The 25620-nt window shown below is 35.5% G+C and overlaps 1 protein-coding gene across 1 annotated transcript; it reads left to right on the plus strand.

Annotated features, from left to right (window-relative positions):
• The first annotated feature begins 7915 nt into the window (after positions 1-7915).
• Positions 7916-24645, plus strand: LOC138135013 (DNA damage-regulated autophagy modulator protein 2). The gene is made up of 5 exons (XM_069053641.1): positions 7916-8373; positions 8435-8556; positions 17832-18061; positions 18110-18248; positions 24093-24645. The coding sequence occupies exons 1-5, from the start codon at positions 8303-8305 to the stop codon at positions 24269-24271; spliced, it is 741 nt and encodes a 246-aa protein (XP_068909742.1). The 5' UTR covers positions 7916-8302; the 3' UTR covers positions 24272-24645.
• Positions 24646-25620: the final 975 nt, after the last annotated feature.

The following is a 25620-nucleotide window of genomic DNA, read 5'->3' on the forward strand; positions in this document are numbered from 1 at the left end:
TTCATGAGCGTCTTTGACTAGTGCTCCATACGTTTCGCGAATTTCTGGTTTTATAATACATAGTGATACGCTTCAAAACTTTCCCGCCTTCACCATCCCGCGGAAGACACTCGCACCTTCCGGAGCGAGGTTTTTTTTGGAGGGCACGACCATCGCAGAAGGATAGAGAGGAGTCAGTGGTGGACGGGCAGTTCCAGTGTGAAGTGTGACGACGTGATGGGGTCCCAGAAGTAGGGTCGGTGCATGTGTGGACCGACGCCTAGCGCCGGGGGCGGATTAAGGGGCCCCTCAATGTAAAGGTCCACATTTGTTGCGACCGACGCCGGAGTTGCGGAGATATTCTTCCCCTGATCGCTGGGACGCCGTCCCCACTCACCGAGGAAGCGCCTCCACTACCCCGCACCGAAGGGAGGACCTCCGTCTCCGACACTAACATTCATTTTTTGACCATGTGTTGTTCGTTCCGACGAGAGCGTGACCTCGTCAGGAAACGACCCGTTATCGGGACGGACAACTTTTTGTGTCCTCCTTATCTTGCTTCGCCTCTGCTGTTTTTTGTTTTTGTAACAGGGTGGCGGCGGCGAAGGCCGGGGCCGGGGCCGGAAGAAGTTCTCCCGGAGTAGTTCGGTTGGATCCTCCGCGGCCGCGGTCACAGTCAGAGCCGGCGGGCCAAGGAGCAGGATCCAGCTCGGCAGGTGGTGCGGTGGTGGTCCCCCTTTCCAGAACTTACTTCGAAGACGACGACGAGGGGTGACCAGTGGAGAGACGCGAGTGTAAAAGGACCACCGTGAGGTGCAGTGTAGTTTTAAGGGTAGTGTAAGGTTTAGGTTAAGGCTAGGTGTAAGTCTAGGGTAAGTTTTAGTTTTAAGTTTAGTTGATTAAGTCGTTGTAAATAGCTCTCGACGAGAGAAATGTAACCTGGAGGTTAATAAAGAATTTTATTAACGGAACAATACTTACAATAATTGCTTTAACCGTTGAAAATTTAGACCAGAGCGTGGAACTAGACATTTTCTTAGACTATAACGAGACTGACTAATATTTCACCAAAGAATTCGAAAAAATAAACTTACCAAATCGAATAGCTACGCCAACATTACTTCCTCGGTGACTTCATTAACTGCATTCTCCTTCTTCCATTATCCAACACCTGTTTATTGTACGGTTTTGTCGCGGACGAAATAATCCGATGAGAATACTGCGTAAGGTGGGTAGTAAGAGACAGTGGACACGGAGACCGTTGCCAAACACGGGGATGACGGAGCGAGAATGGAAGCTTGCTGTGCTTCTGGAGAAGAAGCGCCAGATGGACTCGGAGATCGAAGTGCTCCAGGGGGATCGACCCGAGACCGAGCCCGATTCAGGCTCATCTACCGTCGAAGAGTCGGCTGGAGAAGTGGAAGACCCGGAGACCAGGGACTGGAGGAAGATCACCTTGGCCCTCGCCGACAAGGAGAAACCGGCACCCGTGCCCGTCGCTACGATACAGCTTCCCTCGCTGGAAAAACCTAAGTTTTGCAGTTTTTCACTCGGCAGTACGGCCAGTTGAAGATGCTGTTCCCGGAGCAGGATGAGGAGAAAGCGATCGACCTGATGAGGCGCTCCCTATGGCCGAGAAAGATGCTTGGACCGCGGTCTCGACGGAAGGGGTAAATCTCCGGAGGACGCTCGAGTTCCTCACCAAACATTCGCGATTACGTCCGGCAAAACGGAGTAGCGGTTGGTAATCATCGGCGAAAAGGAGTAGCAGGTGTGACCTTCGAGACAGGTAAACGCAGGTGGCGTCCTCTTCCGCGCAGGCGCAAGGGTCGCGGTTATCTGGCCCACCTCCGAAAGTCTCGGTACCGCAGGTTGGATTTAACCCTTTTTCGTTTCCGCCACCGAATTTCAATTCGGGAAACGGGAAACGAACATGCTAGGCGGGCAAACATGTTCATCCGGTTGTTCAAGACCTTCAAAGATAACTTGCCCCCTCACTGCGTTTGTGCCTGCTGGTTTCGAGTCCGCTGATTCTGATCATGGAAGTTCAGTCGTCCGTTCTGGACGATGTTGTCCCGTTTATCCAGGAGAACTCTGGAGAAGTCGTACGACAGGGGTTTCCGTCAGATTCGAAGCATGGTGTGGAAGGGCCACGGGTTTGGAGTATCAGGTAACGGTTCGCGCGAGCCTCTGGGCGTGATCCTGGGACCGGGGATTCCAGTGTCGCGCCGGGATCTTCTTCGTAACAACAGCCGAGACCTAGATGTCACCATCCTTCACTGATCCAGAAAAGGTAAAGGCCATCCAGGAATTCCCTGTTCCAAAAACGGCAAAACATCTTCGGGCATCTTTGGGCTTGCGTAGATACTATAGACGGTTCAGTGACCGCTATAGCGATGCCGTCGTGCCTCTCACTAGGTTGCTGCGGAAGGACGCCAGGTGGCAGTGGATTCCTGTTGAGAACCTTAGTTGAGCAGGGGGCGTTTAACAAGACCAGGGAACTCTTCTTAGACACCGTATCATTGAAATTCCTGTATTTTAGTAAAACCTTCTATTTGCAAACAGATGGTTCCGGGGTCGCTTTAGGTGTAGAAATTTATCAACTTCCAGATGACGGAGAATATGGTGTGATTGGGTTTGCGAGTCGTATTCTGAGGGGACCAAAACTTTTGTACACGGTGACAGAGAAGGAACTTTTTTTATGCCCTCAAGTTCCTCAAGCAGTGTCGTCTTCTAAACGATCGTCTCACTCGGTGGTCGTTACTGCTGAACAAATTCGATTATGACATTGAACATATTCCAGGGAAACAAAATGTCGTGGCGGACACACTTTCCAGGTACCCACCGGGGTCTAGTGGCCTTTCCGGGCGTTCCCAAAATTGTCCCGTTGTTGCTCCGGTTCTGACAGCTGGGGGCGAGGCCATTTCGGCCGTCTTCGAGGCTTCCGGTTTGCGGTTTGCGAGACCTGAGTGATCATTTCACCAATTTGACACAGTTCCAACTGGACGATATTTTTCTCGGACCCATGTTCTGGGCGAAGTTGGGCGGAAGGGTCGCATTCGAGGGAAATCGATTCTATGACAATTTGAGGGTCCTTCAAGACATACTCATTTTTATACAGCCGGGTGACAGCACTCCCAAACTTGCTCTTCCCCAGGTGCTGACCGGGGAAGTCATCCAAGCTTTCCATGAACAGTATGGCCACTTTGGAGTTTCTAAGGTCTATTCCATAGTAAGACGTTATTTCTTCTTTCCAAACATGCGGCGCCAAATCGAACGCTTGGTGAAATCTTGTGATCTCTGTCAAAAGACCAAGTATCCGAACCGCGGCCTGTGTGGCGAGATGAATGCCATCATTGCAGAAAATCCTGGTGACTTGGTGACTGTGGATTATTATGGACCCCTTCCTCCAAGCCGATCCCGGGTCTTTCAAGCCGATCCCGGGTCTTTTATATTCTGGTCGTCATTGATGCTTTCTCGACATTTGTCAAGTTATACCCGCTCCGTCGGGCACAGGTAAGGACCTCGATGAGAAGGGTCATGGAAGATTTTCATCGTGTTGTTCCCATCAAGGTTATTTTAAGTGACCATGGAACCCAATTTCAGTCTCGACTCTGGCAGGACACCTTACGCCAGTCGGGCATCACATCCACGATGTCGTCTATTCGCCATCCTCAGTCTAATCCCACGGAACGGGTGATGAAAGAGTTAGGTCGTCTTTTCCGGGCTTATTGTCACAATGCTCATGCAAATTGGGCTTCGGTTTTGTCCAACATTGAGTTGCTTTTCAACACCACAACCCATTCCAGCACGGGGTTTCACCCTATGAGGTCATCTTTGGGAGGAATCCGACCAATCCTTTACTTCCTTTACTTCCAGTGCTGCAAAGCAACGGAGGAATTTCAGGAGGGGTGGTAACGATACTTTTCAGGGTGGAGATCTGGTTCTTCTCCGGGAAGATCCTGTGTCTGATTCAGCTGGTAGTGTATTTGCCAAATTCTGTCTTCTCTATTCCGGACGGTACCTAATATCCGAAAGACTTTATCCTAATGTCTATACCCTAAGTGATCCTACCACAGATACTGTAAAAGGTAAATACAGGGTCTTTCACAACTCGCGTCCTAGGACAAATGAGGAAACGCGAGACGGCATTAAGATTTGTAATTGTAAAGAAAATAAAATCTAACTTGAAAGGTATTCGAGAAAAGACAACTTAAAATTAACAAATCAGAGACAGGCGACCTCAAGTTGTATGTCGTACTTTTGCGCTACTAGGTTTTAATAAAAAAGCAAATCTTTAAACGGGGGTGCCTGGGTTTTTTGAAAAATGTCACTGTCAAATTAAATTTGGTAGAGTGAAGTCAAAACGTTTTAATGTGCCCATAATCATGTATTCAGCCGCTGATTATCTCGAAATGATTATAATTTTTGGAGAATGTGGACGTTACGCCACGGAGGCAGCGAGGGTCTTTTCCGAACGTTTTCCGGACAGAAATCACCCTGATCACAAGGTAATACTGTGAGTGATTGCAAGGACGCACGAGACAGGTCAAGTTCTACCACATCGAAAAGAGTCTCGTGGTCCTCCCATGACTGCGCGTACATTTGAGAATGAAGAAGCCATTCTAAATACTGTTAAAGAAGATGGTACCAGAAGCCTTGCCGAAATTGCTCGCCCATTGGGTATTTCTAGTTGTTGGGTATCATTACATTCGTGTACAACATCTACAGCCAGAGGATTACCCTACTAGAAGAGAGTTCTGCACAGGAGATCGTATGGTATGGCAACAGAATCAATTAATTTAGAAATTTCAATCCTTCCTCTTTAGGTTGGACCTTTTGAGTTTCCTGCACGCTTAACAGGAGACATTTATGCTAATTTTTTAAATATGGAATTTAAACATTTACTGGATGATACACCACTCGTTTTTAGAGTTAACGATTGGTTTCAACACAACGGGGCACCACCACATTTTAGTCGGGAAGTGCGCGGAATTTTGGACCAACAATATCCTGACCGTTGGATAGGACGAGGTGGTCCACGACATTGGCTTCCGCGATCTCCCGATCTAAATGCCTTTGATTTTTTTTCTTTGGGGGCATGTAAAAAATGTTATCTACAGAGAGCCCGTTAACAGAGGAGGAGCTTCGAGATCGAATCCAAGACTAATTTGCTACAATTATCTCACAAATGATTATGGACTCGAAATTAAGCCTCTTAAGAAGGGCACGTTTATGCTTAGAAATGAATGGTGGACATTTTGAGCATCTGGTCTAATTTGTTTTTTTTTTTGTTTCTTTCCATAGTTCCTTTTGACGGTGTTTTTTGGCTGTTATTATAATTTTGAATTGGTTCTTTTCAGAACCGCCAATTGTTGTTTTAATTTTAAAGAATTTAAAGACAAAACCTTGCTAACCTAAAATTGTTGACAGTGACAACTCGGATCTGTCAGACCGACAGACAGACTTGTAATATTTTTGAAACCTAGCAACCAGTTTTATTTTTAGTAACACCTGGTGTTGCCCTTCCGGGATTGGTGGATTTAAAATCCTATTAACTCTGTTATGCAAGCAGCAGTAATTGGGTGGGGTAAATCCCAGCTGCGGAGGCAGGGTTCAACAGCAAAAGATCAACATAGTCGCGGTTTAGACAACCTTCAGAAGCAAGTAAGACGATTCTATATTTATCAAAAACTGAAGGTGCTATATTTTTGACAAGAATAATTTGAAATTGTCATGTATATTGACATTAATACTTGATTTACATTTGAAGTGTCAAAAAGTGACGACCAAAGTATTTTGGCCGCGATAGTATATGATTTAACAATAAATTAAATCTGCTGACGAATTATGTTTGTGAAAATGTGTCACAAATCTGACACATTAACGCACGCCTATGATTGATGTTTCAACATACACTAGGAAAATTTGGCGTTCACATTTCGATGGCGCCGATAGTACTATGGCGGCCAAAAAATTTTGGCCGTCACTTTCTTGACATTCAAGTAAAGTGTAAATAAACCTTTAGGAATCGTAACCCCACTTTCGATTCTTGTCATTTTGACAATCAATTTAAACTGTTTGAAGCTCAGATATTCCAAAAATCCGACATGAATAAACAAAATTAGAGCAATTGTACATAGATAACCTGAGGTAAACGTTCTGTGTAGTAGAAATGACAAAATAATTTTGAGTTTTGAAATTTACCACCCAAAAAATAACGTTCGTAATCAAGATGGTAATCATGATGACAATAAAGTACCGATTACAATTTTTTTTTTGAATTGACAGACAATGACGGCCAAAATTTTTTGGCCGGCATAGTACCGCCTTTCTTTCTTTCATGTTACATGTCGATGCTCCGATTATTTTATTATTATTATTGGTGACGGCTAACAGGCTAGACGCCCAATTAGAAGCCCTGCCAAAAAAAAACGATACAAAAACATATTTATTTTTCACTTTAGTTTAATTGAATGATAACTCCTAGGATACGAAATACATAAACATGTCCATAACAACCGGGGCGTAATAAAAGGGCAAAATGAATTCATTACACCCTCAAAAAAGTTGATTTCAAAAGTGAATATTTAGTTCATAGCAATGAATGAGTGTATTTTCCAGACTAAACACAAAATTAGAAAATAATTTTACTGTGAAACTTACCAGTTGTTGAAAGTACGCCAATAGTACAGTCGCAATTTCATATTTTGACTGCCATATCCTAAAGGTTTCGTACTCTTTTTTATGTTTATCTTGCGATTTAAAAGGTAGCAAACCTTCCATTGTTTTTTGAGTTTTTTCTTGTACACATTCTGGTAGCGTAGGTATTCATAATTGCAACTTAAAAGCAAATTTGACAATTCAAAAGAAAATTTGACAATTAAAAGTAAACAATCTGTTTTTGTTTTATAGGCTACCAGATATTGTATTTATGTAGGTAAAGCGTACACAAAGATGCCAATTCTTTCTTTTTTTTAAAGAACACGAAGTGAAAAATAAAATCTTGTATGCACCACGGCGTCACCGAATGATTACGCCCATCGAACGATATCCATCTCTCGGGCTATAGCCCTCGAGTTGGATTTCATCGTTCTTCAGGCGTAATCATCGTTGTAACGCCCTTGGTGCATAAATAGCTATTTTTGTTCGACACTGTCAGAATTTGAGAATTTTCTCCTGTGTGAATGGATTTTGATAAATGTCACAACTTGTCAAAACGAAACGTCAAGCTAATTTTGAAGATTTTAAGCGATTTGGAGCCTTTAAGGGGCTCGTCGAACAAAAAAACGTTGTATTCAACTCGTTCATGTGTAAATTGGACCTTTTTTGGCATTCGTGAGCCTTTAAAACGCTCGTTTCACTCGCGTTTAATTTACACTCAAACTCGTTAAATAAACTACTATTTCATGTTAGGAGTTTTATTCTTGTTTAATCGTTAGCAGGCTTTTATAATATTGATATTTTTTAAATTTTCTTTCATTGTCATTTTATTAATATTTACGCCCAGAGTATCTCTTTGTGTAGTGAACTGTATAGTAAAAAAAGGTTATTTTTTCATAAAATTCGAAAAAATATTTACTGCGATGACATAGTATATCAATTTTACTTAAAAAAGTTAATGCTAAAATTTAAGAATGCATTTGTTGAATATTTATTTTAAATACTCGTAATGTACGATATAAATGTAAATTTTTCTATGTTGTCAATATTAACACAAATAAACGTGTCTTTATCGTTGTTTTTAATTTAATTTTTATTTTGTTCCATTTTCCATAAGTCATTTAAAGTTAATCATCCTTTATTTATATCCTATTGTTCTATAGCGTTGAAGTTTAATGAACTCATTTTGATTTTTGTTAGTTTGGATGTCAATCAATAGTTAATAAATTTATTATGAATCGTAAATTGTAAGGTAGAGGTGAAAATATCTTTGGCTACTGGTAATAGAATAAGTTTTATGTAGCACTTGTAAAAAACCTTTAAAATTTTTTTAACCACGTAAGTGTTTTATACGCTTAAGCTGATGTGTAATTATTGAATTAATAATGAAGCAGAACAGTGTTTTGACTTGATGTAATTAACCGACTGAATTGTCAGAAATTGATTGTACAAATTGATCAGAATTGTAATAATGCGTATAGATTTCTAATTAGGTCGTAGGTATGACATACTTGACATTTCAGAGATCCCGAGCCGATACCTGTTGTCCATCAGCAAATGTTCGTTACCATTGCCCAGAAGCTACATAATTATTTACCTCAGTACGATACAAACTAGTCACAAATGTAGTCACACATGCAACAGAAAGGAAATTTACAAAATGCCATTCAAATATGCTTACATGTTGCCAATTTTGTGCACAGTTTGGTTTTTCCTGACTTTCATTCTAACGTGAGTATTTATCCATTCCCACTGATTAGATATCGATTGAGAACTGAATAAATTATTCTAGGTATTTCATTGCTATTTATAATAAGGATGTCGCACCTGTTTTTCCTTACATTAGTGATACCGGAACTTGGTCCCCGGAAAGCTGTTTTTTTGGATTAATGTTAAACATCGGTGCGATAATACGTAAGTAACATGAAAACATATCTAAAACTAAACCAGCTAAATAATATTTATTCCTTTATTGAATTTACGCGGAGATAAGTTCAGCACGAAGTGTGCCACAAAAGCTTTAAAAATGCAAAAACGCAAAAGGTCCCGGTTGTAAGTATTATTTTTCGTCCAGGATATTGAATATATGTTTTCACTAACTTTTTAACTTTATGGTCGTAAATTCGAATTCGAATTAATGATTTAAATTATTTTCCGGAAATAGTCTTGGAAACAACATTTTCCTCCTTATTTACGCGCAGGAAAATTAAATTTTCCGGACTAGTACTGTAAAGACTTTACAATACGCAAAATAAATTTTTTCGATGTTTTTTACTTTGTAACTATAGTTACCAACAAAATTGACAAACTTGATTATTCGATCAAAGTTGTCAAACTGATCATTAATTTGTTTACTTCATGATTTCGCCTTATACCGTGCGATGATTTAAATTATAAATTAGAGCAAGCTGTGAATTTTAAATTAAGTTGGCACTACTGACTGTTGACAATTTGATTTAAAATTTGAATTTTCAAAGTGACGTTTCAAAATGTTTGATTTAGAACATAAAATTTTTCTTGCTGAGAATTATTTTAAAAACGGTGGACAACAATAGAATGGCGTATGGAAGGATTCTGTAGAGTACTGCCATTGCCATCTAGAACACAAAACCATTGTTTTTGATCCTGACGTCGCATCGAAAAACGAATGAAACTTCCAGAATTTAATAAAAATAGTAAGATTTTTGGTTAGCACTCTTTTTTTTAGTAGAACCATGTGTTTAGGCTTTAGAATTACTGTCTCGTGGAGTAAAATGACATTAATGAATGACACGAAAATGTATCATTTACAAGTGAGGTTAAGTTTGTGTATTTATTGTTTTTGCGTAATTTTTACTTTGTGAATCATTTAAATATCACCAAATCACAACAAATGCTTGTAATTTCACTTACAACGATTACAATCACGAAAATGTTGATAGAATATAATAGCTATTTATGTAACAAGGCAATAAGGTGACACTTTATCGAACGAGTTTGCAAATTGCGAGGCAAGGCGGAACCGAGTCGAGCAAGCAAACGAGTTCGATAGACAATTTACTGCCGTGTTGCATACAAGATTTTATCGACTACCACTAAAAATGTAAACAAATTTTGACGTTTGGCCTTCTTAATGACGTCACACGCTGCCTGTGTTAAAGCCTTACGTTCTAGATGGCAATGGTACTGCGTTAATGATTTTCAAAATGCATTCCTTAATTTTCCTAAAAAATTATTGATGACGTCATAATTAGGAGACGAAAAGTTGTCAGCATAAGTAAAGTACTTAGGAATATGCATTTCTTAAAAACAAAGTTGAAATTAGTACTTACAGTTTTATCGAATTTATTCCGAACTTTATGAACGCACTGTATAATTTCTTTTGTCTTTTCTAGCTTGCTTCTTTGCTTATTTATCTTTTCCCTTGTATTTCTTGTCTAGGGTTTTTGTTTCTTCGTTTCCTTCTTTTTGTAGCATTTTTTCCTTGATATGTTTCCTTTCTGATATCAGCATTCAGCTGTAGCGTTTCTTTTGTTACACACATTTTCCCGTTTCCTTTTTTTTTCCTATTGTATCGTTTGCAGCCTTTGTTAGTAAGTCTTTCAGAGAATTCCGCAGTCCTTCTATTGATGTAGCTTATTGTCTGCCTGTAGCTGACCAGTTTGTCTTAAATTCAGCCGATAGATAAGGTAATACAGGTGACCTGAATTGTCGTCTTTCTGACTTGTTTCTTTACAATTTTATGTCACATACCTAATAATTGCGTAAACACGTGAAATACTGACAATTTACTACTCTGATCAGCGGGATAATCTTTCACTTATAAAACACTGAAATTTTCAAATTGAGAAAATGCTGTGAGTCAAGAAATGAATGCGTCAAAGTCCAATCAATTAGTGGTACAATATTTTTAAAAGGATTCAATCTTTTACATTTGAAGATGCAGTAATCTCCAGCAAAACAAACATTTATCGACAGTTTTAAAAATACAGGGTTATTCTAAATTATTGTAGTCGAAGCAGGCTATGCCCATGTTATGACATTTTTGCCGTGAACTGTCAATTTTTGTCGCTGTACCTGTCATTTTTTAGGTGAAAAGTGCGGTGATGAGGATTTTATTTATTATTTTTAAATTAACGATTGAATCCAAAAAATATTGAGTTGTTTTGCACCCAGTTTAACTCCTTATTCACATCATTTTGATGTATTTTATGTGGAGCGGCAACAATAGATTTTATATTCAGTTTTCACGCCTGCTTGGACTACAATCATTTGTATTACTACGAGTATTGTGTATTAAAAGTGAATTAAAAGGTAATGTTCGGATGGACGGCCCCAAGGAAAAATCGCCCTTCGTTGTATCTTCAATGTTTTTTTATAGATTCGCTACTTGATTTCGGTACATATTGCTGCAGTTCGTTATGTACAGTCGAATGACAAATAAAACTGGGACAAAAATGACAATCACATAAGTCAAAATTTACAGATTTGCATCGTTAATTACGGCTTTATCACAAATAGGTTAACTTTGGTATGACATATTATACAGCGTATTTTCGAAGTTGAGGCGTTCCTTTTAGCATGTGATTGTATGCGTTGTTCTAAAGAGTTTTAGCCAAAATCACCTTAGTAAAATGTGTACGGCAAGGAAGATACAATAAGTTAATTTTTTTGAAATTTTTGAATCCGGTCCTGCTCAAATTTGCACTGATTTGTTAGAAATTAGAATTGACACAAAAAAAAAATCAAATCTAATTAGTCGGAATGGCTTTACTATTACGAAAATAATGAGCTCACAGATATGTTGCTAATGTATGGGCAATGTTATCACGTTATCAGAATGCAGCTGCGGCATTCAGAGAGTACGCAGATCGATTTCCGGAAAGACGTCATCCTGGGCCATGCCAGTTATTAATCTAGTATAATTGTCCGTTTACTCTAAGGTTATATTGGGGCCGTAAAAGTAGTTACCTCCTAATAAGCTGCCCCTTTGTGTGGGTTTCAGAAGCCACGCGCCCCTGCAATAAATCAAATTTTAAAAGCTGTTGGGTGGATGTACAAGGTCCGGTTTAAGGGAGAATGTTTAGTTTTATTATTTTCTGAACCGAAGTATATGGTACCCTGATTAATTCACTGGTCTCCTTAATAGGATTAGAACACCCCTTGTGACTAGACCTTCATAGCTTATTTTTCAACATAATCTCCAAAAACGAAAATTTATAAATTGCAATTCATATTTCGACAAATTTGCCTCAGTCCCACTCTGAACGAAACAACCAGCCGGGTTTACCTGCTGTTTACAATCACAAAATGTTTTCTATTGTAGACAAATCAACTTTTACACAATGGAATAATTCTACGGCCCCAGTATAACCTTAGAGTAAACGGACAATTATACATATAGCCAAAGATTAAGAATTGGTAAGATGCGACAGTAAGACGAAGAAGTGCTTTCGTGGAGTGAGATGCACGAGATTCCAATTTAAAGGGCCGTTCGGTATTTTCTCCGATTGCGCTGCCGAATTAATACGACTGACTGGTGAAAATTTAACAACTGTTCGTTATGCTGACGAAGTGACGCGTGTCGATCAGTTTGGGTCAGTTAAATTGTTTTAAAATAATAAAATAATTGTTGTGTGAGACTACCGTTTTCACTTGAGTTTGTTCATCCATGTAAACATTTCCCATTAGACTACTTGGTTAAATTATTTATAAGGTTCAGATTATTTTATGTAATGAAATTTAGTAATTTTGATTTGAGTAGCGACAAAAAAATTGAAAACTTAATATTTTGATGAATTTGTAATGATCTCTCTATTATGTATGTACAGTGGGGAGCACGGAATTTCGCACACCAATTTGTATGTCATTAAAAAAAACTATCTAGTCTAAGCTTTATGGTCATTATAATCAATCATGATTGATATATATATCATGGATATATGTTATCATGACTGATGTTTCACCTAAACTGTCACGAAACTGCCGCCAGTATCTCATTTTAATAAAATTATGTCAGTGAAATGTCCAATGTGTGCGAAATTCCGTGCTCGCCACTGTACATATTCTCCTACTGATTATATATTATACAGGGTATTAGGGAATGGTCTCCCAAGAATTTCAGGGTGAGTTTATCAGGGAAAATTTGGTCGAAAACCTTTATACGGTTTTTGGATAAATTAAACCGTTTTCTGAAGATAAAATTGTTCCCTGCTGTTTTGGGACTGCTGAAATATTGCTTTGTGCACGAAAAATCTTATAAATTTCGATTTCGACTTATAAATGATTGCTTGGTAACGATTTGAAATTTACTACTGTCAAAGTTTACATTTTAATTTGATCTATCTTTTATCCGTCGCCTGCGAAGACTACAATCGTTTACAATGCCCTAATATTCTATCAAGGAGTATGCAGATATGTACATATTTTGTGTATGGGAATATAGCGGAAAGGCAACTGCTGCTGTCCGAAGGTACGCTAATGCTTGTATTAGGACAAACGGAGGACATTTTGAACATTTATTATGATTTTTTTCAATGCAAATACAAATAAATAAAGTTACAACAAAATTAACGAATCTTATTAGTAGTATTAGGTGGTTAGTGCCATTGCCATCTCGAACTCCAGGCCTTAAGCCAGACAGCGTGTGACGTCACGAGGAAGGCCAAACGTCAAAATTTGACATTTCTTTACATTTTCAGAAAGTATCAAATACGGTGTTTTAATCATTCTTGGAAAATTATGAGATAAGCAAAAGCTTGGTGGCAAGTGTATATAATAGTTTCAGTTGATACCAGTTGATACTATTCATCGAACGTCGCAAGAGACGTTGAAACCTGGGAAGTATTTTTATACCCTATCAACATTTTCGTGATTACAAGTCGTTGTAAGGGCAATTTAGTTGAAACTATATTTGCTACACATATAATTAAGACGTAAGAAGCATTTGTTGTGATTTGGTGTTATTTAAATGATTCACAAGGTAAAAATTACACAAAAACAATAAATACACAAACTTAACCTCACTTGTAAATGACAATTTTCGCGTTATTAATGGCATTTTACTCCACGAGGCAGTAATTGTAAAGCCTAAACACATCGTTCTACTAAAAAAAAAGAGTGCTAACCAAAAATTTTACTGTTTTTATTAAATTCTGGAGGTTTAATGCGTTTTTCGACGAAGCCTTTACTGTGACGTCACGATCAAAAACAATAAAACAATTGCTGCCTTAAGGCTTTGTGTTCTAGATGGCAATGTTAGTGCTCGATTTCAAATCCCTTTAGAGGTTGATCGAGATGTGGTATCACAAATAAAGCTGCGGAAATAATTTCAGTTTATTGGAGCAATAAAAAAGGACTTACTTCAAGGTTGCAGTGAATCTAGATAAATATTTCGAATGAATTATTGAATTTGACCTTAAAAAAATGCAATCCTGGTAGTTTTTGATGAGATATTATCCAAGGGAAGTATTCAAAACTGAAACGTCATTGTGACAATAGGTACATACTCGATAAAATCTGACAAAGGCATTGTTGTCTCTTAGTTGCTAAGCAATTACCTTTCATTTCAGAACTTTAACTATTTATTTAATTATCACAACAATAAAATGGTGCAAGAGCTCCCAAACAGTGGGGCACCATTTTAAATTTTTACCTTTGAGAAAACCATTCATGTTGGGAAAAAATAGTTTTCGACCATATTTTCCCTCAGAAATTCACCCTGACATTCTTGGGAGACCATTCCCTAACACCCTGTATAGTTATATTAATATTTTCTTATAAAATCGGGTTTTATTTTTGACTTAAACAACCTTATTAAATTTTCTGTAAAAAAACAATCGAATAATGACGTGAAAGTGTATTTCCACTGGTCCTTATGCGTTTTTGCCCTATTCAAATTTCCCGGTTGCATTCCAATTTGAAGGGCCTATGCATTCAAGGTCACTGAGGAACGGCTGGAAACATCAAAGGCACCGCTCGGAGTGACGTATCTTGCCAGTCCTTAATCTTTGGTATAGCGGAGAAATAGACACGACCGGACTCAATATTTTATAAAACAATGAAAATATACAATCAATTATCTCCGTTAATACAAACATTTTACTAAGAAGGTTTAGGCTAAAATTTTTAAGAATAATATATAGTAAGTACCTCATATTACAAGGAACGCCTCAACTTCGAAAACACCCTGTGTAGACACTGACAAATATATTGACAATTCAATGGTCTGATTTACATAGATTAAATTTTAAGTGTCCCAGTTTTATTTGTCCACCGACCGTATTATGGCGGCCAAAAAATTTCAGCCGTCACATAAAGTGTAAATAAATCTACATTTAAATGTGTAAAAAAAGTTGACACTTACATCAGAAAAAAATCGAGAAAAATAATAAAATATGATTTCATTTATTCGAAAGCGTTATTTTCTAAAAAGAGCAAGTTAGCCAAATTCGCATTATGTTGGTTCCCTGCATGTCACTATTTACAAGACAACCACGTAGCCAAAAAATAAAATTATTCGACCTTGTTTGTTTCAAGCCTCGGGTGCGCCTCGGCCAGAAAACGAAGACTTGGACGAAACACCAAATCCATACTGAATTTACTATGCTAAATTCGCGTTATATTGGTTCCCTGCATCTCACTATTTTAAGAATTACATAGCCAAAAAATAAAATAATTTGACCGTGAAATACCCGATCCATCCTGAATTTACTTAATTCGAATATTAGAATTTACATAGTCAGCTATTCAAATATTCGAATAATTCGAATACGATTCCCAAGACTCATCATGTCATTCATGCACTATCAAAATTCAACTACATATTTTCATCGTGTATGCATTCAAAGCGGTATAGTCAGGAAGAAGTTGACGCTATTAATGTCAAAATTCAATTGTCTCCATGGCTAACTAGCTCTTTTTAGAAAATAACACTTTCGAATAAAGTAAATCATATTTTTTTTTCTCGATTTTTTCCCATTGCAAGTGTCAACTTTTTTTTACACATTCAAATGTAGAAAAAAAAGCTTTATAAGAATAGACTAAGAAATGTATAATGTACTATTTAAAAAAAAAAAGTTGACTGTCTTAACTTTGACATATGTCATCGTGGAGAAGATTTGACAGTGTCATCTATTGTAGTTTCATAAGCGATTTACAAATATATATGATTTGCTATACTTTTTTTCTTAAAATAAAAAATATAGGGGCGCAAATACCAATCTGAATCACCCGGTATAGGGTGTGTCAGAATTCCACCGACAAACTCTCAGGGCTGATTCTGTGATCAAAAATAGGCATAAAACTCTTAAGGTATATGGCTAAAAAATGCTTAGTTTGCGTGATAACAGATAAAAATCGCAAAAACAATTAGACTACGTCCACTGATAGAATGCCCTTTTTTAAATATCTTTAGATAACAAAATCTCCAAACCACAACATTAAAATATTAACAAAGTATCATAGATTGTATTGGTAATATCTTGAAACATTCGCGCCACTGATTCTCATTGGTTGTTATGAAACCCACGCGAAATAGTTATTTAATAAACTAATTTGTTAATGAAGGCGATTAATAATCGAAACTGTTTAAAGCACGAACGAGTGTGAGTTGATTACAAAAATTTTTCGTTGACCGCAAACTTTTTTTTTTGTGACAAAATTTCAAATTAAAGCCAAATCAAAACCAATTTCATCTTTTTCGATAAAGATGAGACCTTATAAAATACCTTCATCCTTTTTTTTGTCCTCAGGGTAGGCCATTTTTAAATTTTTCAACACTTTCTATTCACTTTTCCACAAAGAACGTAGGAAGACGTCAATTCCATTTACATTCAATTTCACGTAAAAATCACGGTTGCTAAGAAAACCTAGTTACCTTTGAAAAATATGACATGCGAATTATAACCAAAAAGGTCTACTTTTGAAAAAGTGAATTCGTAATTGTGCAGTTATAGATCTATAAAATATATAGAAAACCCTGCTGCACTACCTCCTGCAGTGTTGGTAAGTGCAAACAATGCATGTTCGAGGTTGTTTATACATCAAAATATCATCAAAACGTCAAAATCGCAAGAATCGTTGATTAATGAAAAATAGTGTATTAATGAGGTCCATTAATATACTATATTTTAGACAAAATAATTCATTAATATTGAAATTAACAAGCGGTCAACGGAAAAATAAATTATATGACATTTCAAATTTGAAATTGTCAGTGCTGTCAAGTAGTTTAAGCATTTAGATTTGCGGTATTTCATCTTTAGAGCTTTGTTTTGCATTTCTCTGGTTTTAAAAGTTATTAGTTTTGACCGTGTTGCTGTTTTGATCTAAGTATTCCGTTGTGATTTCTTGTTGATTTTTTTGAATTTGTGAAGTGAGTGCGTGCCTCAAGAATCTAGCATAATGAACATTTTAAGTGACATTACAAACATCGAAAATGATACAGAGATAATGTTTGTTCATGCATTAAATATTAAATAATCTCTTGTTTGTGTTTAGCCATTTCCGAAAAAACCTGGATATTTTAATTTCAGTAGCCAGCTTTTTTCGGAAATTCGAAAATGTATTGTGGGTTGCATTTTAAATTCCGTCGGGCACATTATCACTCATGAAATACCCTGTATTAATAAAACTTAATATATTATTCCTACTATACTGAAGTTTTCTTTCGTCTTTCCTAAGTGCAAACATCACGTGTAAACCTGCTCTTTCCATTTTTTAAATTTCGCTCAGGATCTATGTGTTGTAGCGTAGAGTGAACATTTTTAGTAACATTTATGCCAAGCAATCTATGAGTGGACTGAGTTTACAATCTGAATCCCTTGGATTTTTTTTATTTATCTGTGCATTGAACAAGGGGGCGATATTTTTACAATTTGTGTACATAGCTCCTTTTTGTGTTTATACGTTTCATCAATAAATTCCCCTCTTTTGTTGTTGGTAAAATGTTTAGTCGATTATTTCGCAAATTAAGCGTTTTTGACTCTATACGTGTACGATCTGTGAATCGACAATTTTCAACCTTAACATTTATATTTCAACGTTGAAAATATAATTTGTGATTCCGCTAGAAATAATAAATATCGAATTTTCATCAGGGTTATTGTATCTTGTATTCTTCGATTACGACTTAGTCCATATCAGTTAGCCTTAACGATCAATTTTGTCATTTAACTGAAACCAAAACATTTCAAAAAACGTTATTGTAGAAGCCTTGGTCACCTATATCCGTTATCGACAAGTAAACCATTTATTGGACAAAGAAACATCATTGCCACCATCAATGAGGAAATATAATTGGATATGTGTAATCTTGAGCACAGTTGCTGCTTTTGGAATCTGTTTAGTGGGTAACTTTCAGGAAACGAATGTCTTATCAATACATATGGTGGGGGCTTTCGCAGCTTTTGGTTTAGGTTCAATTTATCAGTGCATTCAGGTAAAGTCTCCTTTAATGTTTCTGTTTTAATAATATTTGTTTTTGTAGACTCGAGCTTCTTTCCAGCTATACCCTCATCTAGGGAGCAAAAAAATAAACATTGCTAGAATTTGCCTTTCAGCAATTAGTTGTACTGCTTTTATCGTTACCGCTATTTTTGGAGGAATTTCTCTTTTGCAGTTTAGAGGTAAATGAAAGGATTGAATAATACGAGTAATTTATGAATTTTTTCTGTTCTTTCTGTAAAATGTTCGTTACAGTGGGGACTCAACGTCTACTGATTTTGATGTCAATCAGGTCACCCGTTTTGGAAATATAAACAATTTTGCACACCTTTCTACTGAAAATTTTCATATTAAAAATTATTTTGATAAATGATCTTGAAATATGGTCATATACGAGTATGATTTTCTATTTCGATATTTTACAATTAGTAGATCATTATTTGAAACAGTATCAGTCCAAAATTATTATCAGGTAAAAATACTCGGTTGTAGTAATAATAGTAATTCCACGAGAGCTCTGAAATGATCGATTTTTAACACGAAAGCTCTCCTAGGTAACAACGAGTGTCACTTTGACAGTATTAATTTCCCGACACCGAAGGTGGAGGGAAATTATGTCAAAGTGACACGAGTGGTTACCTTTTGAGAGCTTGAGTGTTAAAATAGATCATTTCAAGAGCTAGAGTGTAATTCGGTTGATTATTTCATGAATTAAATAGTACCATTTCACAACAGTATTTATTTTATTGCTTTAGCAATAGGATTGAAAACATCTGTGAAACGTACTTGACGAATTATCGAATTATCACTATAATCCAAAAAATAAAGCCTTACGATTGGTCGAAAACAATGATGAATGAAATAATCATTCTAAATTTCTTTTTGTAATTTGCCTCCATTTGGATTCTCTAATAGACATATTAACGAACGCGACGTCATCATCTGGGATGTCCTTATAGCCATTATTTCACGGAACATTTTACGAAAATTTTTAGGTTGGCATAGCTTGATCCGTCATGCGTGTCAGTTTAAATTACAAAATGTGCAAAGAATCATTTATCAGAATTTATCAGGCAACAAATTCGCGGCCGTATTTTTGGCAATTTCACGTATTTCAGCGGGCGTAAATGAAAGATTATCTTCCATATTCGTGTTTTGTGACAGAATTTGGATACAACAAAAGGCGACTTTGAACACTTGATCAAATTTTTACTTTTAAAATTAAGACATTACCAACCGCCACAAAAATCCCTAAATCGAGGAAAGTAAACATTTTTGTTTAAAAACGGCTTAAAAAGGGCAAATTACAAAAAATAGTATAAAAAACCCGTTTCATAAGACCTTGAAGCACTCATCCTTTAAAATAACTCGTGGCTACGCCACGCATTTAATGCTTTCAACATAAAAAACACATCCAACCTAAAATTTTACATCGCTGCGACTCTCGTCAAATTAAAAGGTTTTGTATATCCTGTTTACGTTGGATTGAACATCAGTGGTGCAAATCGCACACATTTGGCATTAATTTTCATATGAGTTGTCATAGTAACAGGTCAGGTCATTTACACCACTGATGTTCATTCCAACGTGAACAGATATTATTCAATGTTACCAAAAATGTAGCCAGAGACATGTCCTGCTCTATTTATATAAAATAAATTAGTCAAAAATGTTACTTCTTAACTTTTGTCACTGATCTTGTATTAGTCGTTCCGGATTGTTTTAAACACGCAGCAGGCCAAGATATATATATTTTTTTTTTATTAGGTTGGCGTAAGGTCCTGTCATAATGACGTTACGTTTTTAAATATTCGCCTTGTTGTCAATTCCGTCATTAATTTGGTTAATAATAATTTACTCATTTTAATATAAACTAGGCAAAAATGAATAGGGAATTCCACAATTTTTCTTGGAAAGCAAAATAATTGCTCCAATCCTCCCACGTATTCTTAAACACAAGATAAATCTAAAATGTTACAAGTACTTGAAACCTTATATTTAATGTGTATATTAATATATTTGTAACACATTTCATTACAAATTTTAAACGGTATTTATAAAAAATTCAAAAAAAGAAAAATTCCCTATTCATTTTTACCTAGTTTATTAGGAATGTTCTTAAACAAGAACTGCGCTACAAATATCTATGTTTCATTTCAATTAAAGTTTTAGATTATTATTGTTCCTATTGCGTTCACTTATTTAAAAAATGTAGCGAACTGGCAGCAGTGTTCGGTTCAATTATAACCTAAAATAGATTTATTATGACAAATCACAATACCTACTGCCAACTAAAATGTCAGATTTTCATAGATAGTTCGAATTTGAAATAATCGTGAATGCTGTACAAGACATATGTACTTCACAATGTTGTGAAAAATTCAAAAACTACTTGATGAACTTTTCATTGAAGACTCGATATGTTGAACACTTCGGAAAAGGAAATACCACCTATTAAAGATAAAAGAAAGATTGTCACTTCTTCCGAAGAGTAATGAATGATCTAAGTGTCTGCTACTTTGCAAATGGTACTGTACAAAAACAAATTGAAGAATTGGCTGAGAAACTGTTGCTCACTTATCAGACTTGATACTGCGGCTGCCACTTGATTCAGTAGATTTTGTTTTGTATTGGTAAATATATTTTACACGAAACTCAGATAATAAATTGCAAATCGTTAACGAAACGACAAATACACTGTTTCAGCAATATCAGTTGTCATGGTTTTGAATTTGCACCGTCATATCGAGCCTTATCCCTATCAGGTTTCGTGGATGACTCCCTAAGTCAACGATGTAGAAAGTAACTTAAAGGCACTGAAGTTCTACTAGGTACTACAGAATTGACAAATTTCCTGAAAGATGGTAAAAGGTCGTTGTTCCTGAGGGGAACTAATTTGATAGTTGTCGTAGATTGTTGAAATTAAAATAAATCGAAAACAAAGAAAATGTAGTTGCCAGCTTAATGCATGATATTTACCAAATGTCAAATAAAATACCCATTTGTTACGTCCAACTCGTTGTAGTTAGTTGTCTTTCAGTCTCTATATGAAAGAGAAGTAGTTAAGTTCTATAGCCTCCATGTGTTCTGTAGTAATTATTTAAGAATTTGTTTGCTATACTCGTACAATGCACGCCAAAATTGTGAAAACAATGTTTTAAATCTTTTTACGATCATTTTCATTTTCTCGTTTTTTACGTTTTCTTGCAGTGACACCATCACCAATTAATTTTCCAGATGTGGATAGATTATTAAATTTTGATAAATAAGTTTCATTATTAAAAAAACTGAAACTGACGTTTTAAAATTATTATTACTTTGCATATTTGATAACCATTGCATTAAAATTTGGGATTGGACCTCATAAACTAAAGTCCATTCAAAAATCAAAAAACCACCACCTGTTGCTTTAGGTTGGTAAAATTTAAAAAACCCTAGGTAGATATTTTTTTATACTATGTTGGTAACTACAAATTATGACATTTATTTGATTTAAAATAAAATTCACTTGCTTTGAATTTCGTTCATATTGTTTTATTAGCAGCACGTTTCATTTATTTATTGATTCTTATTATTTTTACTTAAACATGCCCAGAAAAACAAGACACTTCATAAACATTTAACCTCAAAATTACAAGTCTCACCAAATTTTACACTAGACAGCGTTGCCGATAGTAATTATCGGGGAAAATGCGACGTTGGTGGTTTTTTGATTTTTGAATGGACTTTAGTTGTTATGATTTTTGCCGTGAATTTTGAAATTATCATTCAACAGGCCGTGGGTAATGGACTCTGTTATCTAATAAAAAAAACACTTTAATAATTACAGTATTATACAATTATTGGAGTCGAAATGAGGAATTGATAATGATTATTCTTTTCGAATAGCAACAGGAATCAACATTTTTCTTAATTGCAATTTTTACAAATACATAATATGACGAAATGGTTTTTGTAGAAAATTGCGAAAAACTCCCAATCGCCAACCGGAACAATTCTTTTTTTAATTGAATTTTGCAATTGCGTATTATGACAAATACCGGGATATCAAAAATTATCTTGGTCAAAGGCAGTAAGGCAGTCATGGATTGGAAAACCTCCGTCTAAACTTATTTCGTGTGACGATTTCTTCGGTGCGAACGATTGCGTCACAGAGTCAGTTTCGCGAAACACAATTTGAAAGGCATGCATAAAAATCCTTCGGCATTACTGCGAAGTGTGGGAAGTGCTCTCAAAAACTGATTTTGACATTCAAAAAATAATTGACACAAGGCTTGGACAATTATTTGAAATGTTTAAAATAAATGAGATCAAAGCTGCATCTTTTGAACTCCCATATCTTCAAATCTACGAGGTATAATTTTTTAATTATTTTTCTCATTATTTTCTAACATGAGTTAACAATGCCCCATTGAGTTGTTCCACGAATTTTGGGGCACCCAATAGTTTTATCCCCGCACCCAATCAAAATTAAAATTTCTATACGTTGTGTTTCTGTTAAATGAGTCATTTTCGAAAACGTTTTGTAAAACAAATAACACATACGAATGAAATTGACAGTAACATTTGACCGTTTGATTTACCTACTTGATTTTTTTACTTGTTTTTGTTTGTTATAAAATTTATTTTTTCCAACTTTTTTTTTTGTCAAAAATTTCCTTATGTAAGATAACAACATTTTTATTATTATGAAATTGACAGTAACATTTGACTGTTTGATCTACCTACTTGATTTTTTGACTTGTTTTTGTTCGTTATAATAGTATTATTATGTTATGAGGAGCAAAAATGAAGTTTTATGTGCTGCGCCTGGTAGATTGGCTGCCGAACGCAGTGAGGCAGACAAACCAGCCAAAGCACATAAAACCATTTTTGCTCCGAATAACATATACTATTTTTTCTTTAAACCTTCATAACAAATTATTTAAGACATGTTAAGAAACCAGGTAGGAATTTCAAATGATTTAGCTAGTTTACTTTACTGCCGCTCATCAGCGTAGATAATAACTTCACGGACGCCCTCAGCGGAGATAATAACTTTATCTGCCGCTCGTCAGCTGGTTAGATGCCATGACAATGAAGTGACACTTTAGCATTATCAATGCAGCAGGATAATGTCATAATTTACGGACATTTGAAGAAAAAAATTTTTTTTTTCCAACTTTATTATTTTTTTGTCAAAAATTTCCTTATGTAAGATAACAAAATTTTTGTACTGTCGTTTAGACAATTAAAAGGGCTATCAGAATTAATAAAAAAATAGGGCCTTTCCATTAAAAAAAATATCCATGACGTGATCACTCGAAAACAAATGACTGCTTGTAATTTTATTTGGAATTAAAATATGTATTTTTATAAACTAAAATTAACCTGTCCAAAGATTTTTTTTTAAATTTTGTTTAATTTTTAAGGAATTTATTTTATACTTTTGCCGCTCACGGTAGAATATAAAATAATGTACAAAATTTAAAATTGCAAGTATTTGTAAGGATATGAAAGAAAGGTGGAAACAGGTTCTGTTTCTAATCCGAACAAATTACATTTTTCCGGTTTATAAGAGGGTTTAACGATGTGTTGCCTGCAGAAGTTTCAAGGCATAAATCAATACATTAAAGCGATTAGAAGAATGGGACTAGAAAATTGTTTATTCATTTTACAAATACCTCGTGCCAGGGAAGTTTTGGAACCTGTGCCAGTAGTTCCTTCTCTTAAAAATTTGAAACATACTTTTAGACTTTATTAGTTGAACTAACTATAAGCTGAAAAAACTATCCCATTTCGTCATACTCATAATAATTTAATAAAAGCTCTTTCTTGCCACCTTTTGGTGGACAATGAAAGTATTACATAAGAAATCCTTAAAAGGATCTCATCATTGTTAGAGTTAAGCGTCATCTGTCAATGGTTAGAGTAAGTACGCATCGGAGAAATTGTTTAATAGAAATCGCTTGAAATCACTGACTTACTGACTAAATAAATTCTGTTACAGTAGGAGGCAACGAAACTAACTGTTTAATTATTTATAGGAGACGATCCCACCAAGTGGACAAAAAATGATGGAGGGTATATGCCTCACTGCATAAGTGTTGCGGCCGAATGGATTTTGGCCATTACAACGATGCTTTATTTGCTTTTGTTTACGAATGAATTTAAGAAGATTTCTTTTTCTGAACCTTTGCTCATCGAGACTGTGCAGCAAACTTGAGTCAGTTCCTGTGATATCTGTGTTTAGTTGATATATTTGTTGTTGTAATAGAATTGTTATTATTTACACCTAGTAATTAATATTATTCCAATCAAGTCTAAAACTTAGTTTGGATTTTTTTTGTTAAAGCATTAATAAAATTTTGTGTTCTTTATTTATAATAACAATGAAGTAATAAATCAAAAGCTTACAATGGTGATTGTGCAACATCTATCTGAATTTTTATTATTTTAATATCTATTTGGCTTTTTATTTTATTTTTTGCATTTTTAATGAATTACACAGATATTAATTTTTTGGTAAACATGAATTCAATTAAAATGACATGAACATTATAAAGATAATACAGATAATACAATTACATGATAAAATATTAACGACACGTCTGGGACACACCTGGGCAGCAATTGAAAAAACGTCAGTCGCTTCGGAACTTTCAACACGTTGAGGAAATCCTTCTGGATGAATGAGAAGAAATGGCTCCTCAGGTTATTTGAAATTTAATTGAAAGTAGGTATGCCTCATCGTTGTGCGGGAGTTTTGCGGATTAGAGGAGACCATACTCATTATTAATTTTGCACTTCTGCTTCTTTTTCAGAATGTTTTTATTTGAACAATAAAGAATTTCAATACACATTTTTGCATTTAATTTTTTTCCTGGAAGCATGACAAATAGATTGTTAGTAATTTTTAGTAAACAGTCTCCTATATTGCGATAACAACAAATTATCATAATAAATTATTCCAGTAAAAAAACCTTCGTAAAAGTGACTCATTTTTCGTTTTGATTAGTGTAGGTATTTAAGCAAATCGAATTTTTGAAATAAGCCTTAGATTAATTGAGAAGAAAATTTCAAACTAAAAATATAAGTTAGCGAACTGTTGTTATTTGTTTTTAAAATTTCATTAAACATAACTTTTGTTTGACTTTTTATTAATCCGAACAGAGTTCACTGTAAGTTAGGTTTTTACGTGCATTTAAAATACCGAGTGATCAAAAAGAAAATAAATCGAGAGCGCTACCTCATCTTTTGTTTTATCGAAACGTTTGTCTGAGGTTGGCTGATACGCATACCGGATGTAGACATAGCATTTTCCATGGAAAAATAAGGACATTCAATTATTTGCTCTCCTAACAATTTTGCGACAAAATAGTTAAGATGAAAGTTAGAGAGAATTAAAATTACTGTCAAATTTGGGTCTTAGTTTTTTTCTAACATCTTGTGGTACTGAAAGAAAAGCAAGAAAGGAATTAAGAGAAAAATTTTGATTTGCCCTTCAAATGAACTACAGGACTACAGGACGAATGAAAAGGTCTCTTTTATTTAATGTTCAAACTTCTCTACAAT

The sequence above is a fragment of the Tenebrio molitor genome, chromosome 7 (genome assembly GCF_963966145.1).
Source record: "Tenebrio molitor chromosome 7, icTenMoli1.1, whole genome shotgun sequence".
In the NCBI taxonomy this organism is placed as follows: domain Eukaryota; kingdom Metazoa; phylum Arthropoda; class Insecta; order Coleoptera; family Tenebrionidae; genus Tenebrio; species Tenebrio molitor.

Coding starts and splice junctions, on each gene's coding strand:
- LOC138135013 (XM_069053641.1), top strand. CDS start 8,303: ATGCCATTCAAATATGCTTACATGTTGCCAATTTTGTGCACAGTTTGG. Junction 18,062..18,109: donor CAATTTATCAGTGCATTCAG/GTAAAGTCTCCT, acceptor TTGTTTTTGTAG/ACTCGAGCTTCTTTCCAGCT. Junction 18,249..24,092: donor TTCTCTTTTGCAGTTTAGAG/GTAAATGAAAGG, acceptor AATTATTTATAG/GAGACGATCCCACCAAGTGG.